This window comes from Callospermophilus lateralis, chromosome 16 (genome assembly GCF_048772815.1).
Source record: "Callospermophilus lateralis isolate mCalLat2 chromosome 16, mCalLat2.hap1, whole genome shotgun sequence".
Taxonomy (NCBI): Eukaryota; Metazoa; Chordata; class Mammalia; order Rodentia; family Sciuridae; genus Callospermophilus; species Callospermophilus lateralis.
In genome coordinates, this window is record NC_135320.1 from 19,197,302 (window position 1) to 19,217,759 (window position 20,458).

Sequence of the window (20,458 nt, forward strand, 5' to 3'; positions counted from 1 at the left end):
GCCCTCCCCCCCGAGTTGGTGTTAGAGAATTGGTGCTGAAATGATGTAATTGTTTCAGGAAAAAAAAAATCAAACAATAATGCTAAGTAAAATAAGCTAGAACCAAAGAGCAAATAGTGGTTGACTCCACTTACATGAGGTACCCAGAGTAGGTAAATGCATTCAGACAGAAAGCAGAACAGACATTATCAGGGTCTGAGAAGGAATGGAAAATTATTGTTAAATGGGTAGTGTACTGGGGACGATGAAGTTCTGGTGACGGATTCCCAACAGTGTAAATGTGATAAGGAACATAAAGATCATACCTGAGACTGTGTTTTGTCTTGACTTCCTTGTCTTCCCATGAAAGGAATTCAAGCAAGACATGAGAATTAGTAAAAGTATAGCAAAGTTTATTAGAAGAGAAAAAAGATGAGGAAGCACCGTCAAGGGAGAGAGTGGGTTACTCGGAGAAGAGAACAAAGCTCACTTGTGTCCCAGCTTTTTGGGGAGACAGGAAGGAGGTCCCATGCCAGTGTTACTTTTTTGATTCTAGTTTGAGACATTATATGAACTAACCACCTAAGGTCAACTCTTGGTCATCTTGGCCTGGCTGACAGGTTCTAGAATTTATGGTCTTAATAATCCTGCTTTCCCAGGTCCAGGAATCTCTCTCTGTTCTTACTATTTGTTTAGGGACTTTAAGATGTCTTAGCAATTAGGTCCTTTTGATCAAACATATCCTTGCCCTTTGGTTCTTACTCCCTGAATTTATCTATTTTCCTCCTTTTGTAAGAGGAATAGTTTATAGAACTGAGATCAGGCAAGGGTCCTGAAATAGCTATCTTGTCAGACCTTGCAGTGCCACTTAGGCAGGACTATTGATAAACCAATTTGTTCTGTACCAAGTATTATAATCCACTGCTCATATCTAACTGCCACCTAACAAATGTACTTAATGCCAGTGAAGAGTACACTTAAAAGAGGTTAAGATGGTAAATTTAATGTTATGTATATTTTTTTAAAAAATATTTTTGAAAAATAACCATACAAATATAAAAACATATCCCACTTTTAGTGAATTATAAGAAAATGCTATGAACATCACACAAGTGTCTCACATTTAAATCACTTAATACGTATATATACGCTCTGAATACAAGATGAATCCCCGGAGTCCAGTCTGTAATGAGTGTGGAAAGGGTGGGACAGAAATTGGAAAGTTCTTTATAGGCTGCCAACTAATAAATGTAGAATAAGAGTATGAAAATCACACACCTCAACCCCCAGAGTAATAATTTTATTCAGACAAAAATTGATTCAAAGGATGCTAAAAGTAGTGTCAATGTTTGATGAGGAACAGATGTGTATAATCTCAAGGTGTTTGTCCATATACTTACTCATCACAAAGAGAAAAAAACAGCTTCACAAGGAAGAAACTGATACATAATGTCTTAACCAAACATGTTGACACAAACCAACTCATGCCTCCAAATGTGACACCTTGAAGAAAGCCACAGTATCATTTATGCTGTATTTATGGATTAATACATGACTTGAAGCAAAGCAAAACATTCAGGCAAAAACAAATTCAGGACTTGTCTATCAAATAAATGTTCCCACCTTTCTAAAAATCTGTTATCATTAAAGATAAAGCAGGGCTTTTTCTTGAAAAATCACTCCAGACTAGATGACTAAAGAGATAGGAAAATTAAATGCAGTGTGTGATCCTGCTATAAAAATGGGTCAAGAAGAAAAACTGATATTACTGAAAAAACTGGCAAAATTTAAATATGTAAATTTTTAAATATGTAAATTAGACTGTAGTATGATTATAGTGGTATATCAGGGATAAATTTCCTGGTCTTTATAACTATGAATGAACACTGCTTGAACACACTTCAAGCCCAAATAGACCTCCTTTCAATTATTACTAATATTTCTATGTTTAGTCATATTCCTGATTCTTATAAATGGGGTTTAAATTCAAGTAGCACAATAATGATCTTATCAATCTAGACGGGAAGCCTACCTGTAATCTGCTTATCAAAGAATTAAAAATGTTTTCAGTAAAGCAGTAAGATTGAATATTCAATTCTGAAACAAACACTGTTCCCTATAGCAGAGTTAAAAAAAATATTGCAAATTGGCTCTTAATTCAAATTGAATGCATTTACTACATTGGAAAATAGGCTTATTCAATGTAGATAAAAGAAATGATTGTTGATGAGAAATGTATAGAGTAAAACAATAAAATCAGTTTAATATGATAAAAAAGGGCTGGGGTTATGGCTCAGAGGTAGATCGCTCGCCTAGAATGCATGAGGCACTGGGTTTGATCCTCAGCACCACATAAAATATTGTGTCCACCTATAACTAAAAAATAAATATAAAAAAAATAAGAAAATGACACGTATGCAATTCATAAGACAATGAACAACAATTCAGCTTTACTTTTATTTTCATATTGTTTAATAGATATTTTACACATATCATAAATATACACTTGTAATATAAAAATCTATACAAAACCCAAGTACTTTAACATCTACAAAAGGGAGATACTGCATTTGATTTTGGATACTTTTCTGTTTAAATACTATTTAAAATTGACCTTCAAGGAGACAGCAAATCAAAAGCCATTAACTACTTAGAGAGTTTTCTGTTCACATAAATTCATCATTCAAGTAAGTATATTTTATTGAAACAATAAGCCATCTGACTGGTACAAAGTCAAACTGCAAGAACTACAGTGTTGAGCCAAAGCAGAGTTTTATCTCCACTTTCCTCAGCCTAGAATCAGCTTCTAAAACAAAATGCAGAACACAACAATGATTTTCATCCTTGTACTATTTAATGTCATGTTATAGGGCTGACAATGCACCCTATATTGTACATTTACAGGATCTTGTCAAAAATATAATAAATACTAAAGGTAACAAGTAGAAATTATATTTTCCCTAATTTCTTTCTATTCAATTTGAAAAACAGTACGTCTCTTTCGTTGTGCTTGGCAACTGGACATCATACCCGAAGGAAAAATCCAAACATCCCATGGATAAGATATGACATAATTTGGTTATAATTTCAGTTCAATAGTCATCAATCATAAAGAACTTAAAGTAGTGTTCCTTACCATAGCATTTCCATGACTTAAAAAGTAAATTATTGAGGCACAAAAACATTGCATGACTTGCCCAAAGTCATGAAAGAAATGAGGAACAGATTTTAAAACTTTTCCTTTCTAACTTAAGCAATTGTACAAAAACCTATAGCTTATACCCTGTCTTAAAATTATCTCAGTCAGACACATAAAGAAATTAGGTGCATTATTCAGGAATGTTTACTTAACCTAAACTTCTGTAATTAAAAACTTAACTTTCAAGAACCCATACATTTATCATAAATCATTAAGAAGTTACAAATGGAATACAATCATTTTCTGAATTATTAGGCATTTAACAAGTTACTAATTAAATTTGACACAACTGATTGCAAAAAAATTTGACAATTTAAATACACAAGTTCTGAGAAAGATGCTTATCAACATGATTTTTTAAAAATACTAATTACAGGATCTATAAAATTTAGAAGACAGTACCATAGACACAAGCATATTAATATAGATAAATTAAATCAACTTCTAGTTGACCTTTTGTTTTTTATGAAAACGTTCTAACAAAGCACTCATAATGTTTCCTGGAATTCTTTGGTGCTTATCAATCAAAGCTTGAACAGCATTCTTCGTCTATTAAGAAAACAAAAGAAAAGTCATTATTATTTAAGTTCTCTATGTAGTTTATATGGTAAAGATTTTTATGACTACTACTTTCAAGAAGTACTCCTTAATTTGGCCCCCATCTCCTACCATAATGAGTGATTTCCTTCTCAGTACAGAAATATCTTATTTCTTATCTGTATTTATTAAGCCTTGAATTATAGTTGTTGTCTAGTTGGCTATTTTCTGCACTAGACTGTAAGCTCCGTAAGATATATCTTAGTATTTCTCCACAGAAATGCCTTGCACATAGTATGAGCAAATGTATAACAATGAATCCTACCATTATGTAAAATTATAATGCACCAATAAAAATATGGAAAAATGGCTTGCATACAGAAAACACTAAAATGAATTGAAGAAAAAGTTACAAGAAAGAAAGTAATAAGAAATCTTCTAGTAGGCGAATACAAGATTTAATCCTCTCTAGCCACTAATAAACTCTAGTATATTTTTCTTCCATCACCATACATAACCCAAAATATTAAGCAATGAAACAGGAAAACAAAGAATAAGCATGAGCTGATACACTTTAGTTCAATGCCTCAATTTCTAGACAGTTTAACAGGAATTTTAATTAAGTCATTGCAATGGAAAAGCCAATTAGCATATATCAAGAACTTTTCTCAAGCTGTGCTTTAGAAATTACAACAATTTTTATTTTTAAATCAGTTTATGGTTCTTTAAAACCTTTATTTATATATGTTAATAGTGCATGAATACACACACACTTTTTAGTTTTATAATCTAATCTTTAAACCAATAAATCCTAACCTGAAGATGTATTTCTAAAATAGCTCTCCAAACCAGTTTTCGCATCTTTAAAATGAGAACTACTTCATTCAGTTTAACAAGGCTAAATGAACTTATAATGATGTTTTCAGGTACTTGGCAGAATGACTGACAGGCAGATTTTATTTCATGAATCATATTTCTAAAATTTTATCCCTCAGGAAATATTAGATCTTTTAAAGCTATAATGATAGTGAAACAAGTCTCTAATATTAAAAAGAGCTAATAACTGAATAAGAATCAAGTACAAAGTAATTAAAATGTGAGATCATTTGTGATACATATAACCTGAAATGTGAAAAATATTCAGAAGAGCCCACTAGGTGGGTAGCAATCAGGAGACAACACATGAGCAGGAAAGCATGAGGATCAAGACTTAAGAGCTCATTAGGTAGGTAGCAACCAGGAGACAACACACGAGCAGGAAAGCATGAGGATCGAAGACATGGGAAATCACCAGTTTAAGGAATGGCAAGTCAAACTGTTCAAATGGTTGGAGTCTGAGGTGTGTGTTCAGAAGCTAGATATAAGGTTTAAAATTAGGTTCCAATTAAATCATGAAGGGAGTTTAAATTACTATAAATTGAAGTGTCAAAGAAAGATTTGGGGGTAAAGAAATATCAGGGCTATCCATTAAGAAAATACAACTCTTGCAAAGATAACCAGCGATACCTTTCTGATACTACATCAAATGGACATGCTTTTAATCTTCATTTTACTAGCCCTCTAAATTACCACTGTCTTCCCTTTCTTATAATGCTTTTGCTTCTGGAACCTCACACTTTCCTGGTTTTCTGATCTCTCTTGGGCTATTCCCTTTCAATTTCCTTTTACAGATTCATTCTCCCAAAACCAATCACTGATTTATTATTCAAAGACTCAGTAATATGATCCATTTCCATAGTTTCAATTACCATCCACTTGCTGAAGATTCCCAAATTTTCACCTTCAATCCTGTTAGTTTCAGATTGTTATGTTCAACATGACTTCTCTTGGATGTTTTAAATGTACCTCAGACTCAACATGCTTAATTATTTTAAAATATTTTTTTAGTTGTAGACAGACACAATACCTTTATTTACTTTTTTTTATGTGATGCTGAGAATCAAACCCAGTGCCTCACACATGCGAGGCAGGCGCTCTACCATTGAGCTACAGCCCCAGCCCTCAACATGCTTAATTTTAAGACTAACATTTTTTGTCCTTTCTTGAGTTCCTTCCCTCTGTCAGCAAATGATAATACCATGAATCTGCCCACTTACACCAAAACTTAGCAGTCACCCTTAATTCCTGATTCTCATTCACAGCAGCCTATCCACTGACAGCACTTGTTAGTTTTATCCCCTGAATAGTACTCTAATCTATCTACTCCTTTCCATTGTCTTCACCTTAGCAATAATTGTACATGTAAATAAATCTGTACTTACATATGGGTGTACATATAATAATGTAAGGAGAGACAAAGAGAAAGAGACACAGAAACAGAACAACAGATTAAGACTGAGAAAACTTTAAGGAAATATTCAAGTGTCCTCTTTGGCATTATTATAGTATATACTAACTTACATTTAGATGGTGTTTAGAAAATGACTTCTCCACAATCAAATGCCTGAAAAGTCTATCAACCATTTCAAAACTGAGTTCTCATTTCTATAAAACATGGATGCTTCCAGGTGTGGCAGTGCACTTCTATAATCTCACCTACTTAGGAGTCTAGGCAGAAATAAAGCAAGTTTGAAGCCAGCCTGGGCAATTTAGCAAGACTGTCTCAAATAAAATATAAAAAGGACAAATAAAATATAAAAAAGATTACAGAGCATGGTAGTGCATGCCTGTAATCCCAGTGGCTTGGGAGGCTGAGGCAGGAGGATCTCGAGTTCAAAGCCAGCCTCAGCAAAAGCAAGGCGCTAAGCAACTCAGTGAGACCCTCTCTCTAAATAAAATACTAAATAGGGCTGGGGATGTGGCTTAGTGGTCGAGTGCCCCTGAGTTCAATCCCTGGTACCCTCTCTGCCAACAACAACAACAAAAAAAGGACTAAGACAGTAGCTCAGTGGTAGAGCACCCCTGGGTTCAATCAGCACTATCAAAATAAACAAACAAACAAATAAACTTTAATTTCAACGCTAATAATTTCAAATGTGTGGTAATCTGTTCTGCTAGTTTGTGCTTCCATTACTGGTATTAAAAAGACTGGGAAATCATAAAAAGCATTCACAAAAGGAGAATTTCAGTTTTCTTGATTTCAAGCATACTTTAGTTCACTGAAGTTAATTTACACAAAGTGATGCTGTTGCCTAAAGTTTTCAGGACAGGATTTTTTCCCTCTCTCCATTACCTTCTGTTTTGACCATGACAAGTAGTCTGTAAAAAAAAGTATTCCTACGTAGTTCTAACCCCACTTAAATCCAAATGGATAGGCGGGAAGACAATTTAAAAGAACAAGACAGAATTCAATTATGTCCTAAAGAATGCATTTGTTAGGGAGCAGCAAAGATATATATTAACAACAATTTGTAGGGGGTAGAAGTAGAATCAAAGGATTAGGTCTCAGCTCTGGTGTAGCTCTTAGACCATGAAGCTCTTAGAAAAGCATCATTTCAGGATGAGAGAAGAGTCATGCTGTGTGGAGAATATGCCCTGACCTTAAAAGTCAGGATTTTACCTTGAGGTCAACAGAGCTAAACTGAATATATTTAATGAACCATTTTAATTACTTAAAGAACAAGAAGGCATAAAATGTATCACTAATGTTACCTTTGTGAATCTTCCTATCAACCTTTCAGGTGAACAGTCTCATCTAACATAGTATTAATGTTGCTTCAGCTGCATATTCTCTTCTAAGTGACTAACTTGATGAGTCCCAGTAAGGCAGGTGTATTAATTTATTCCTTTTCCTGACCATCTTTGTGGGAGGATTTCAGGTCCTACCTCACAGAAGTCTAGCATCGTGGCTTTGGCAATAAAATACCAGTAGGAATGAATGGGTCACTTCCAAAAAGAATCTTTGAAAACCATCTCATGGTCTCTCCCTGACCTTTTCCCTTTACCACACAAATGGCAACATTCTACATGGGGCTTTTCTTTTAGCCTAATATCAAAACAATGAAGATAGGAACATGGACAAGGCTACAGCTAAAGCCCATCAACATCAACAAGAAGTAAATTTTATCATCATAAGCCTCTAAGATTCTGTTGTTTTTGTTACTGTAGCATGACCTAGCAATGCTGAATGAATATCCAGTTTTTTCATGTATAAAACAGTAATAATTAACCTATAATTTTAACAACTCAGGAGGCTTAGACAAGAAGATATCAAGTTCGAGGCCAGCCTCACCAACTTAATGAGACCCTGACACAACTAAAACAAAAGGGGGATGGGAAGCTGGGGATGTAGCTTCATGGTAAAGCATCCCTGGGTTCAAACCCAGTTCTAAAATAAAATAAAAATACTAATAATTAGGGTTGATATGAGGATTAAATTAGACTGTATATGGATAATAAATAAAATCATCTGTAAATAATATGATCTAATATGTAGAAAACCCTAAAAATCCCACAAAAAGACAGAATAAACAAATTCAACAAAGCTGCAGAATATAGAATCAATACATGAAAATTAGTTGTTTCTCTATACTGACAATGAACAATAAAACAATAGAAACAGAAAATAAAATCCCAATGAACCATAGAAATGAAAAATAATAAAACAGAAGGATCAAAAAATTAAAATATTTAAGAAAAACCTTAACCCAAGAGGAGAAAGATTTGGACACCGAAACTGCAAAACTTGCTAAAAGAAATCCAAGAAAACACAAATAGAAGGACATCCATGTTCATGAACTGAAAAAATTCTTACTGTTAAAATGTCTATACTGCCCAAAGCAATATACAGATTCGAAATCCCAATGACATTTTTTGCAGAAATAGAAGAAAGTCTTAAAATTCACATGAAACTAGAAACGACCTAAATAGCCAAAAACAAAGAAGTAATAGAAAAAAAGAAGAAGCACAAATCTATGACTCACATAAAGGCCAAATGATCTTCAACAAGAGTGACAAGACTACACAGTTGCAAAAGTACAGGCTCTTCAGCAATGGTGCTAGAAAATTCAATATATAAAATGTAGGAAATTCTTAGAAGAAAACATAGAGGAGAACTGACGTTGGGTTTGGTAATAATTTCTTAGATAGCACACTAAAAGCACAGAAAGTAAAAATAGACAAATGGTACTATATCAAACTCACAATTTCTGCACATCACAAAAAATAAACATCAATTGAAAAGTAGCCTACAGAATGGGAGAGAATATTTGCAAAGCACATATCTGATATGAGGTTAATATGCTGAATATATAAAGAAGCTTTACCACTCAACAATTGTCTCAACTAAAAATGGGGTAACTGACTTGAATGAACATTTCTCAAAAAACGTTTACATATAGAGAGCCAACAAGCATATAAAAAGTTGGCTGCTCAATATCACTAATTATTAGAGAAATGTAAATCAAAACCACAATGAGATATCACCTCATACCCATTAGGATGGCCACTGTTAAAAGTAAAAAGAAACTAGAAAATAACAAGTATTGGCAAGGATCTAGAAAAATAAAAACCCTCATGTGCTGTGTGAGAATGTAAAATGGTAACAGTTAATATGAAAAAGAACATGAAGGTTCCTGGAAAGAAAAATTAAAATACAATTACTATATGATCTAGCAATACTACTTCTGGATATACATCCAAAAAAATTCAAAACAGATAAATTTTCACATACATGTTCACTGTAACATTATTCATAGTAGTGAAGACTCGAGTCAAAACAAGCATAAACAATCTAAGTGCCCAACAACAGATAAATGTATAAAGAAAATGGGATAAATATTAGTCAGCCTTAGAGAATGTGAAAATTCAGTCACGTGCTAGAAGACACATAAATCTTGTAAACATTATGCTCAGTGAAAAAAAAGCTAATTCCAAAAAGACAAAAAATATGATTCCCCTCATATGAAGTATCTAAGGTAGTTAAACTCTAAGAAGCAAAAAGTAGAACAATGATTGTCAGGAACTATGGGGAGGGAGAAATGAGAGGTTTGTGTTCAACAGGTGTAGAATTGGTTTTGCAAAGTGAAAAACTTTTGGAAATCTATTGCTCAACATCCATGTACTTAACAGAACTGAACTGTTAAAATGGTTAAATATGTGTGCTTTCTATCACAATTTAAATTTTTAAAAATAAATCAGACTAATATATGTACCAAAGACTGGTATAAAAGTCATAATCAAAACATTCATCCCATTTAAGTGATTAAACAAATGACATTTATTGCTTTTTTGTAGTTATATACCCTCTAAAAGTATAAGTGCAAATGGAATTGTCTTTTTTCATTCTTATTCCCTTGATTTCTTTATAATAAGTATTACTGATCATTCTCACCCTTACTGACTTCCATCACACAAATTTACTTATTGCTCCAGTTCCCTTTCAGTTAGCTTCAGTTGTTCTCCTTCCTTGGCTTCCTCCTTAAATGTTACATTTCTTGCAAGATGTCTTCAGTCCTCTTCTTTCTTTCTTCAACCTGCATTGCCAAGCTTAAGGCTTCCACGACTGCCTCAGAGCAAATGACTTCTAAATCTCCAACACCAATTTTGATTTCCTTACCCTAATTTCAACCTAATATTTCCAAAACCCTAAACATAGATACATATCCATAGATGTCCTGCAGCTGACCATAAATTCTTTCCTTGGCCTCTAGCCATAAATGTCTGTAGCACTACCTCCTCCAACTTCTGCCCACTATGACAATAAAAAAATGTCTTTAGACATTGCCAACCATCCCCTATGGAAAATCATCACTTCTTGAGAACTATTGACAAAGAACATGATTGTAGAATACGTAAGTAAATAAGTTATGAAATTTTAAATAATAATTGAAAAAAATCTGTCCTAAGACTAAGGAAGATGAAATAATTTACCTTTTCAGCTAATTCTTCTGCTGTTATCTTTGGATCATATGGAATGGGATCACCTAAATAAGTCCGTAACTTCACTGGAAAACCGCCATACATTGGAGCAAACGGATAACGGAATTTTTCATAAAGCCATCTAAACAACCCTGTTTAAAGTAAATAAAATCATTTTTACTGATTAAATATTCGAAGCATACAATTGTAAACTTTCAAATTAATTATGCAAGATTCACAGTAAAGTAATAGAAAGTATTACTTCTTAGAATTATAAAATATTTTTTAAAAAGATGAGCTTTTCAATCAATTGTAATAAATGATACCATACTAATGCAATATATTACAAGGGAAAACTGAAGGATGGTGAGGGTATACATTTAAAAAAAAAATCCCTATACTTTCTACTTAATTTTTTTTCAGTAAACCTAAAAATAAAAACATTAAATCTATTAATTTTAAAAAAGAGAGATTTTAAAACTATGGAAATTTGAAAAGACAAACCAAGTACTATTATTGCAAAGCAAAGGGTAAAGACTGCAACCAAAAGACGAAAGTTAAAAAGTGTAAAGACATAAAATAAAGTGATTTACATGAATAAAAAAAAAAAGAAAAAAATGGGAGTATAAATTCATGTAAACATGAGACTATAGTACACTGATAAACTATGCAAAGACTGAAACTCACTATTATAAGTTAGAAAAAAAGCTAATATATCAAAGTAAAGAATTTTTAATGCTATCTGACCAATCTGAAATTTAGCAGAATTAAATAAGGAAGTAATAAAAAGGCAAAAACAAACAGATGGACTAAGTTTAAAAAACAAACAAACAAAGACCAAAAAACAGCATCAAGGGAATCCAAAAAAAGTTAGCCACATGGACTACACAGTTAATAGTTAAGTACTGTATTAAAGTTGAAAATACTGTTTACACCTATAAATATAAAATACACCATCAAACCTAAAGTTATCATTAAAAAAAAAAGCTAGACACTAATTGTTGAGATATTGAGCTTTAAAGTCAAGGAAAATTTTTAAAAGCAGTCAAAAAGGATTTTAAAAACTATTTACAATTAAAGAAACAACCTGTAAAATAATTTCTGGTTTGCCATTTAAATTATGAAGAAATAGGCTGAAAGAACTCCACAACAAATGTCAAGTATCACATCAATCTGCCTTCCCATATTAAATTTGAAAAAAAAAAAGAAAAAAAAATTTTTAAAGAAAAAAAATTTGACTTAAAAAACATGGAATATCAACACAAAATAACATTACATATAAAAGAAACAACAGCAATTTAAAACTCGTCAAAAGAGGACTTTTATGTAGATAGGAATACTTACAATAATAGTGCTAGGGATACAAAATATAGGCAATTGAATACAATATACAAACATAGGGTACAAAACCTTAAGCTACTATAGGGTACAAAATTTCAAAGTAAGAAATAAGACATTGTGAAGAAAAAAACATTTCCAAATGCTGTCATTCCTCTGACTAAAAGCTGCTTTCTATTTCAATAAATTAAAGGTAGATTAAAAAAAATCTCATCAATGTAAATAGAAATGGTTAAAAAAACTAAAAAAAAATGTTAAGTGACAAAAGTAAACCAAAGCAAACGACATCTCTTCAGGTTGTTAATCTTACCTCAACGTGTAGCACCATTCACTGTTAAAGCTTTTAACTTCCTCATGGTATACATATACCATAGTATATAAATTTATATTGTGTCTCATCACCATGGTATAACATAATAAATTAGATAAAATGCTTTCAAGTTTTAAAGAACTCATTACCAATAAACTTCAAGTTATGTATACAACAGTCTCAGCAAAAATATAATACCTAAGAACTGCCGTTACTTAGAATCAGTTATTTAGACTTTATATAGGAAAACACCTAAGCAATCTATCCATTACCTAACATTTAATAATTCAAAAGGATTCCTTACAGTGTTCAAAATTCCAAATATTTTAAATATTACATTATAATTAAAAACCATACGAATCAGAACTTACTTGTTCCTCCAAGTGATCTAAATCCTTCTCGAATATTTTGTGTAAACATAGGAATAATGGGCTAAAGAAAAGAATTTGAATTAAAAAGTAAATAAATAAATCCATTCAATGTGTCCACTGAGTCACTAAGGCTAACTTTTGAGGGCCTGTTTGAAATTATCAGAATAAGATTTTTTAAATAATGGTATACTTGACTAGTGTGATTAATCAAACTAAATTCAACTTGGTCATTTGTAAAAATACAAACTGGAAACACTACCCTCCAGTGGCAACATACAATATTTCATTTATCTATTTTCCTAGTATTCCACATAAATCCTTGAAACTCAAAATAGAAATTACAGTAATCATTTATTTCATTAAATAAAATTTATGTAATAAATTGGTTTTAGGAGGATACTGAATAATACGCTCAATGAAGTTATAAGAAAGATTCTAAGGGAAATTTATATAAATTTAAGAGGTTTTGGCAAGATGCTATCATGGAATTAGTAAAACACCACTTTTTGTAAGCTTATTAAATTTAAAATGTTCGACATCGATGAAAAGTAAGCATATAAGATTTGCTGCAAATACAGGAAATGTATGTTAAAGAATTCTTTATATCATTAATTTTAGAGGATTTATGCTCACAAGTTCATGATTTTTATATTTCTATGAATACCAATAAGTGTGACTTTTTATAATGAAAGAATATTTGCCATAAAATAATAAAATATTGTGAAGTATTCTATGGAAGTTATGCCACTAGGAATACTAACATATTAAAAGCCAAATAAACATTTTAATGTATACACTAATATGCTGAATTAAATGTTTTAGAATGGATAAACTGTATGTGCAGTGGGGGTTCACATTATTTATAGAACTGGATAGTATATACTGATATATATGCTTTAACCTAATACAGATCTACCTGCCTTAATGAGTAGGGCTTGGGTCTGTGGTATTTAAATAAGCTGATAAACTTACTCAGTTTTGAAAATTATGGACTGAAGGAAAAAACCAGATACAGCTATTTGTATTACCTTACATATAACTAACCAGTCCCTAATTGTACCTCTCTTCTTATTGGGAGGAAGACATCTAATAGACTGCAGGGAAATTGTTTTTCACTGCTGTATCCCTAGCACCTAGAACAGTACCTGGAATAAATGAGGAGCTAAAGAAAGCCATCGAGGAATTAAACAAGAAATGGACAAACAGAACAGAGAGACAAAGCTTCTAATGAATTAATTTGTGAATATTCTGTGAATACGAAGGCCAGTAATAGGCAGCAGCAATCTTAAAATCATTTAGGAAGAGGAAACAAGTCAGATAGAAAAGCTTCAGTTGAAGAATTTAAAAATTTAATGGAGTTAATTCATGAAGCTAACACACTGAAAAGATAAAGTATATTCAATTATTTTGTAAAAGTAATCAGATTATGTTCTAGGAAATTATTACTAGTTTTCTAAAATAAAATGATGGCTAAAATCCTAATGTTTTAAATAGTTATAAAATGTCTTCAGAGTTGACAGTTTAAAATGCTAAAGAAAGAAAAAATCTTTCAGGTCAGATATACACACTTTGCGTCCCTTAACAAGTACTGTTGGACTTACATCTACCAACTGGCATGATCCCAGAAGTCTGTATGCACTTTATAAGGACTATTCAGGATAAACATTACTCCTTAAATACTTAACTCTCTGGAGACTGTACATTTCTAGAACCTACTAAATAAAAGTAAGCCTGGCCTAGTAACTTCAGTACTTCATACTATTGTCTGTGACTAAGGTTTTAAATTTACATTGAAGTTAATATCCTTAAAGCCATAAGCAACAACGTTTTGCAACACAAGCTTGTAGTACATTCAATTCTCCCCTTGAATATACTTTGTAAACAAAGTAGAGTTTGAGATATTTAAATATCTGGTATTATTCAGTTATTCTAAGCAACCTAGAATTGTTTACATATATACGTGTCTCTGTATGTATGTGTATGAACACATGGGTACAAGACAGAATGTGCATTTTTAAAACTATACTTGGGAATAGTCCAGGGTCTTACTTCTGCCACAAAAATGTGAAAACCATTACAAAAGTTACTTACCATATCTAAGCTTCATTTTCCTCATGTATAAAATGGGGGGAAAATAATTATCCTATCTCAAAGGGTAATTTTAACAAAATGTTATCTTGTTTTACATCCGTTACTTATTTTCCAATTAAACACACTAATTCTTCCACTTATCTAAGAAGTTACTTAAAAATTCTTACCAATATCATAATTCTCAAGAATTTACAAAATAAGTGACTTATATTACATATTAAAAGTCTGTTGCTTTCAAATGAACTTTACATATTTTATACTAATATTTTATGAACTGCATACAATCTAGATTTTTTCCTCTTGACTTGTAAAGAATGTCACAATTAACATTTTATTTTTTATTTTTTACACTGCTGGGGATCAAACCCAGGGCCTCATACATGCTAGTGTTCTACCACTGAGCTACACCCTCAGCCAGTATGTCATAATGTATTTAATTTTAAATGTAGTTAAGCCTGCAACAATAGTCTTTACTCACAGTTTATGATAATTTTTTGAGGTCTATTAAGGGATTTTCCATATGGAATACTTGTGTCATACATACATTACTGAAAGATTTCCCTCACAGATCTGGAAGACCCCTTCAATCTCAGATGTCCGCAGACTCACTGTGCAATGTAGTCAGAGATGGCAACAGTACCGTTGCCTTGAGTCCTGAACTGTGTGTTCTGCTCTGCTGCTGCCTTGTTGTGACCAGATCCCTTCCATCCCTCCATCTGTCTGTGCCTGAGTCTCCTCATCTGTAACATTGGAATAATTATATACGTCACCTCCTTCCATACAGGAGTACCAGGAAAAAGCCTTTACAAGTGCTACAAAATGTTGGGATGGCACAATATTTATTAAGCTAACAATGTTATTTTGTAAATCCAAAGCATTAAAGATTTGTTTGTTTTTAAACTAATAGAAAGTTCTTTTATAAAATTTCTAAAATCTTTATACAAAATCTTAATCAACTGGATTATCTTAATTGACTATCTAGAAATTTATGGATTGGAAAAAGAATTATTTTCTTTGTATCATTTCTTTCAGGCCGTCTTCAAAGCAATATGTTGCTTAAAACTATAAACTTAAGAAAGAAGAATTAGAATTCCATGATGAATTTATGATTTCAACTTGATTTGTATCATCTTTATACATATGAAGACATATATTTTCAAAATATAAACTTAAAAAGTGAACCATCATTAAGTTTTAGTTTAATTAGCTTTTTAGTTTTTATTATTGCTTTAATATGCATTGCATTGATTTTCCTTAATTTTTGTACAACTTATGTAATCTTTTGTATTCCAAGTTATTTATACAGGCTAGGTTTTTATTTCCTGCATCAGAACTTTAAACATTCTGGAAAATAGTGTTATGTGTTATGTTTCTATATTATTGACATTATTTAACATAAAGTTAAATTCAAAAGGCTATTTTCTACTAGTAGTGTTTAATACTGTCTTATTTAAAAAAGTCAAATCCTATTCTAAATTCAAATACTAATTCTGGTTCTAAATTCAAATACTTAAAAGCCTACTCAAAGCTAGTCTCTATACTAAGTATTTAAATACAAAATCCTAGTCCTCAATGAGCTTATAATCTACTGTAAGGAAGTAGTATTTAAATTTTTGTGTTATTTAAATACTTTGGCAAGTACATTCACCCCAAACTAAGATCACACTCATAAAGCATTATAGCAGTAATTTCTAGGAATTACATATACAGAAAAGAGCTCAAAGCATTTTATTTCACTGGGAACTTTGCAATTAAGACATAAAAGCATTTATTCTTCAAATATTATTCTTTGGTTACAAAAAAAAATGAATCCTTTATAATCTCTTTTTTAATCAATAGTCCATATTTGCAAGATGGGCAATCAAGCTAAGGGTGTATACTGGTCATTTTATGCCACACCAATGGGAACACAAAAAATCTGAAATGTGAAAGTTATTAGCAGCAGTCGCTAATAGTCCTGGAAAAACAATTAATACCCTATCTAAAGTACTGTTGACTTCTTTTGCTGACAATCTAAAATAAAAATTAACAGAAGCAAAGGAGAAACATTTCATAAGTAATACATAAGTGTTTTCTAAGAATACAATAACAATATGGAGCTCAAAGTGCTAAGGAGTACTTTCCAAAGGCAAAAGAAAAGCACAAAATGGCATTCACATTATTCAGTCTGTTAAGTAGATTAATTTATTGAATCTCAGAGGAATCCTTAATTTTACTGACAAATTCTCATAGGAAATCTTTAATTAGTATCCAAATTAGACCAATATCTGTCTATTATCTTTATAAGAGAGCTGATGAAAAATGATAAAGTCACAGATTATTTCAGTCTGCTTGTAAGAAATGGTCAAAGATAAGATTACCAAACTAACAACCACTCCTGAAATATACCAATTCAGTCACATCAAAAGTACCAAAGGTTTAAAACATACACAGAATTGAACTGATTACACTAGTGGAAAAAAAAAAGCATAATTAAAGGAATGATGAAATTATTTGTACAAAATTACAAATATGATGAAAAGAAGATGGATTTTAAATGTAAAATAAAACCTTGCTGGATATTTGCAAAATTTCAAGAGTCATTTTTTTTATGTAAGATGGCTTTCTATGCACAAAGAATATTTCTCTACTGACACATTTTAAAATGTTACATATAATAATTTTTAAGCTATGTAATAAAAAGGGGGTATATTCTTATATAGTTTGGCTCACTAAGTATTTATTTTAAATTTAAGTAAGCTTTAGTTGAATAATTAATTTTACACAACTCACCACTTTTGCATCAATTGCAACCTGAGCAAAGCCTTTTCGATTACCCCATACGATGTTGTAAGTTTCATCACTAAATAGGGCTTCTCGAACTCCACCTGGTGAAATAGCTAACAAGTGACCACTCCTCAGAATTTCAACACATTTTTCTCTTGGTCCGTGTAGAGCACAAAATACATCAAGTAATAAACTAAACCCTGTAAGAAAGATGAGATCTTAAATACATTCTTGCTCAATTCTTCCAAGAGCAAATATCTTCACACATATGAGACTATCTATATTTATATCAGTAACTTTTTTTATTTTCTAAAATTAATAACTGTTAAAGTTAACATAAGATTTATATTATTTATGTAGTAATAGATATATCTTACTAATAACATAACTACTGATTACTTTCTATTGATCACTTACTATTCTGGCTACTTTACATTTTCAAACTCTTAAAACTCACAGCAATCTTGGTAAACAGGGATTCTTCTGTTTTACAGATGAGGAAATCTGAGCTCAGATATTCCATAGCACACAGCTAACAAGTGCCAGGAGAGAGATTCCCATTTGAGTATGACTGTCCCCAAACTCCTTCCATTGCATATCATGCCCAAAACACTCTAAAATATTTATTAGGGCAATCAGAAATAATATCCCACTAGCAATTATAAATCTAATCTCTCATTAACCCTTTAGGGGTTAATGTTAATTCTATTAAAAATCACTTGAGACAATATGAATCTGACTATGCTTAGCTCTACCCAAACAGGCAAGATTATAATCAAATCTATTGAAATTAAAAGTCAGGTGAGGCTAATCTTACAAATAAATTTTTAAATAATTAATAATAGTGAACATTATTAATAGTTTTTTAATAAAATGAAGGTGTTTGATTCAAGAACAACTAATTATGAGTTTTAATATTGCACAGCTTTTCAAATTACAATTATTTATGGATAAAGAACATAATCCTGCCAGCAATTAAATATTTTAATAAAATCTTATGTTGGAACTTTAGAACACTGTTAATATACATGCGTCACTTTTTGACACAGAAATAGGAATGGTCCCTAAAAATTGTGCAGACTAACCAAATTTCTCATTTAAAGGACTAAAACAAGATTATAAATCATTAAGATTTAAATAATTTCCACCCAATATTACATTAAAAGCTCACTGATTTAACTAGATGCATTCTCCATAATAAAACAAGGAATAAGGGAGGTTTCAAAAATTACAAGACAGAAAATCTCTCTTGTACTAAGAATTATAATGATTTTATACCTTCAGAAAGCAATGACGGACATAAAGTAAATCAATGTCAAGATGTTACAGGATCAAAAAAGAAGAAAATTATTTGAAAAGCCAATGCTAAAAATATTCACTTTACAAAAAGGGGAAAAAATGGAAGTAACCTAATGTTTGATAAACGAAAAATAGTAAAGTACACATATTAGTCATAACATCAACTGCTCCTTATAAATCAGCAAAATGTTGATGTTTACATGAAAACTTCTCCAGAAAACCCACAAAATTGTTTGTAAAACACAAAAATAGGTAAATTAAAAATGAAGTAAATCAAAAACTGGCTATATTGGAATGGTAAGATTATAATAATGTTCTTTGTTTTCCAATTTCTAAAATTATTAGGTGGCAATATTACTTTTAAATGGAAAATCTTCAGCTTAACTTATATACAAAGTAGAAATGAGTGTTTAGTGATACAATGATACCCAAAGCACTAACATGTTATGAAAAGTACTGAAGTAGATCATTACTTAATTCACTACCAAGTTTGTGTCTGTCTGGTTGATAGATCAGCTTTATTTTTATTAGTTCAGAACAAGCAATCAACATTCCTGACTTGTTTCCAATGATTTAGTAACAGAAAAAAAGATTCATCAAAATTAATTCATTCAAGAATCTTTTTAAAACTCTAGTGTTTGAAACCATTTGGCTAATTAATCTCTTTAAAAAGGCACTAAGACTTTATGAACACATTAAAAAGAATATAGTCTTCAATCTTAGAGTTTAAATCTAGGCAAATTGTGTAATAGGAGACAAAACACATATATTCTTTAGGGTGGCAAAATGATGAAGACCCCATATATCTTGGCTAATTTTTTTTTTATAATTTTGATCTGCTATCAAATTGAAAGCTATTAACCCCTTACAGTAAAATTAAACAAAAAAATCAACATCTCATGAAAAAAAAAATCATCATACGAAAAATAACTACCTTCTACATCAAAATTTACACTGCTTTTGCAAAAATCAGAATATAAAATTCAATATTTGGCCTTGCTACAGCTCAGTGGCAAGGCACTTGCCTAGCACACACAATGCCCTGGATTTGATTCCCGAGCACCAAAAATTAAAATAAATTTCAAGACTGAAGCCTTACACAGTGGCACATACCTATAGTTCCAGCAACTTGGGAGGCTAAGGCAAGAAGATCACCTAAAAACAGGCGTTTGAGGCCAGAAGGCAAAAGTCTTTTCCAAATGATACTAAAGACTTCAAAGACAGACTGCCATGTAAATGATACTAAAGACCTCAAAGATAGACGGTCATATAATTTAATCATGATGACTAAGTATCTTTCTATAATTTTCTACAGTGACAAATTTACCTGGAATTTTAAAGACAAAGTGATCAGCCACTACTCGGCAAGTTCGGCCTTTGTGAATAAAAATTTTAGCCATGAAGTAGTAAAAATCTATGGGAATAGCTCCATGATAAAAAATTATAAGTGCTGGTCCTTCTTTTGGTATTTTTTCCATCCCATGAACTTCATAACCTGTTCAAAAGACAAAATGCAAATACTTAAAATATATTTATTAGTTTATCTGTACTAAAGGATAGTCAATAATTCAAAAGCTTAGTATTCTTAATGGTTCTCTTGCCATTTCCCTTTTTATTCCCTCTTTCCCTTTCCCTTTATTGCTTCCAGTTCTAGAGCCATAAAATGGGGCAGGATGAGTGTGCACTGGCATGGAGAGGTGGCCCAGAACAAGGGCTGGAGTAATGCAGAGTGAGGGAGGCATCCACAGAGCAGACAGGAGCAGAGCAGAG

The 20,458-nt window shown here is 31.6% G+C and overlaps 1 protein-coding gene across 8 annotated transcripts in view; it reads right to left on the reverse strand.

The window, feature by feature from the left end:
• Nucleotides 1–2,581: 2,581 nt before the first annotated feature.
• Tmem68 (transmembrane protein 68) overlaps nucleotides 2,582–20,458 on the reverse strand; it is a 31,481-nt gene continuing 13,604 nt past the window's right edge. For 7 of the 8 annotated variants that reach the window (XM_076836054.1, XM_076836047.1, XM_076836048.1 and 4 more), the window contains 5 exons: nucleotides 20,016–20,183; nucleotides 17,396–17,589; nucleotides 12,533–12,593; nucleotides 10,526–10,665; nucleotides 2,582–3,727 (listed from right to left, as the gene is read on the reverse strand). In XM_076836054.1, coding sequence (XP_076692169.1) covers nucleotides 3,623–3,727; nucleotides 10,526–10,665; nucleotides 12,533–12,593; nucleotides 17,396–17,589; nucleotides 20,016–20,166 — 651 coding nt within the window. In that variant the 5' untranslated portion in view covers nucleotides 20,167–20,183 and the 3' untranslated portion in view covers nucleotides 2,582–3,622. Of the gene's footprint in view, nucleotides 3,728–10,525; nucleotides 10,666–12,532; nucleotides 12,594–15,232; nucleotides 15,364–17,395; nucleotides 17,590–20,015; nucleotides 20,184–20,458 lie in introns of all 8 variants that reach the window. The other variant, XR_013088934.1, reaches the window with a different exon arrangement.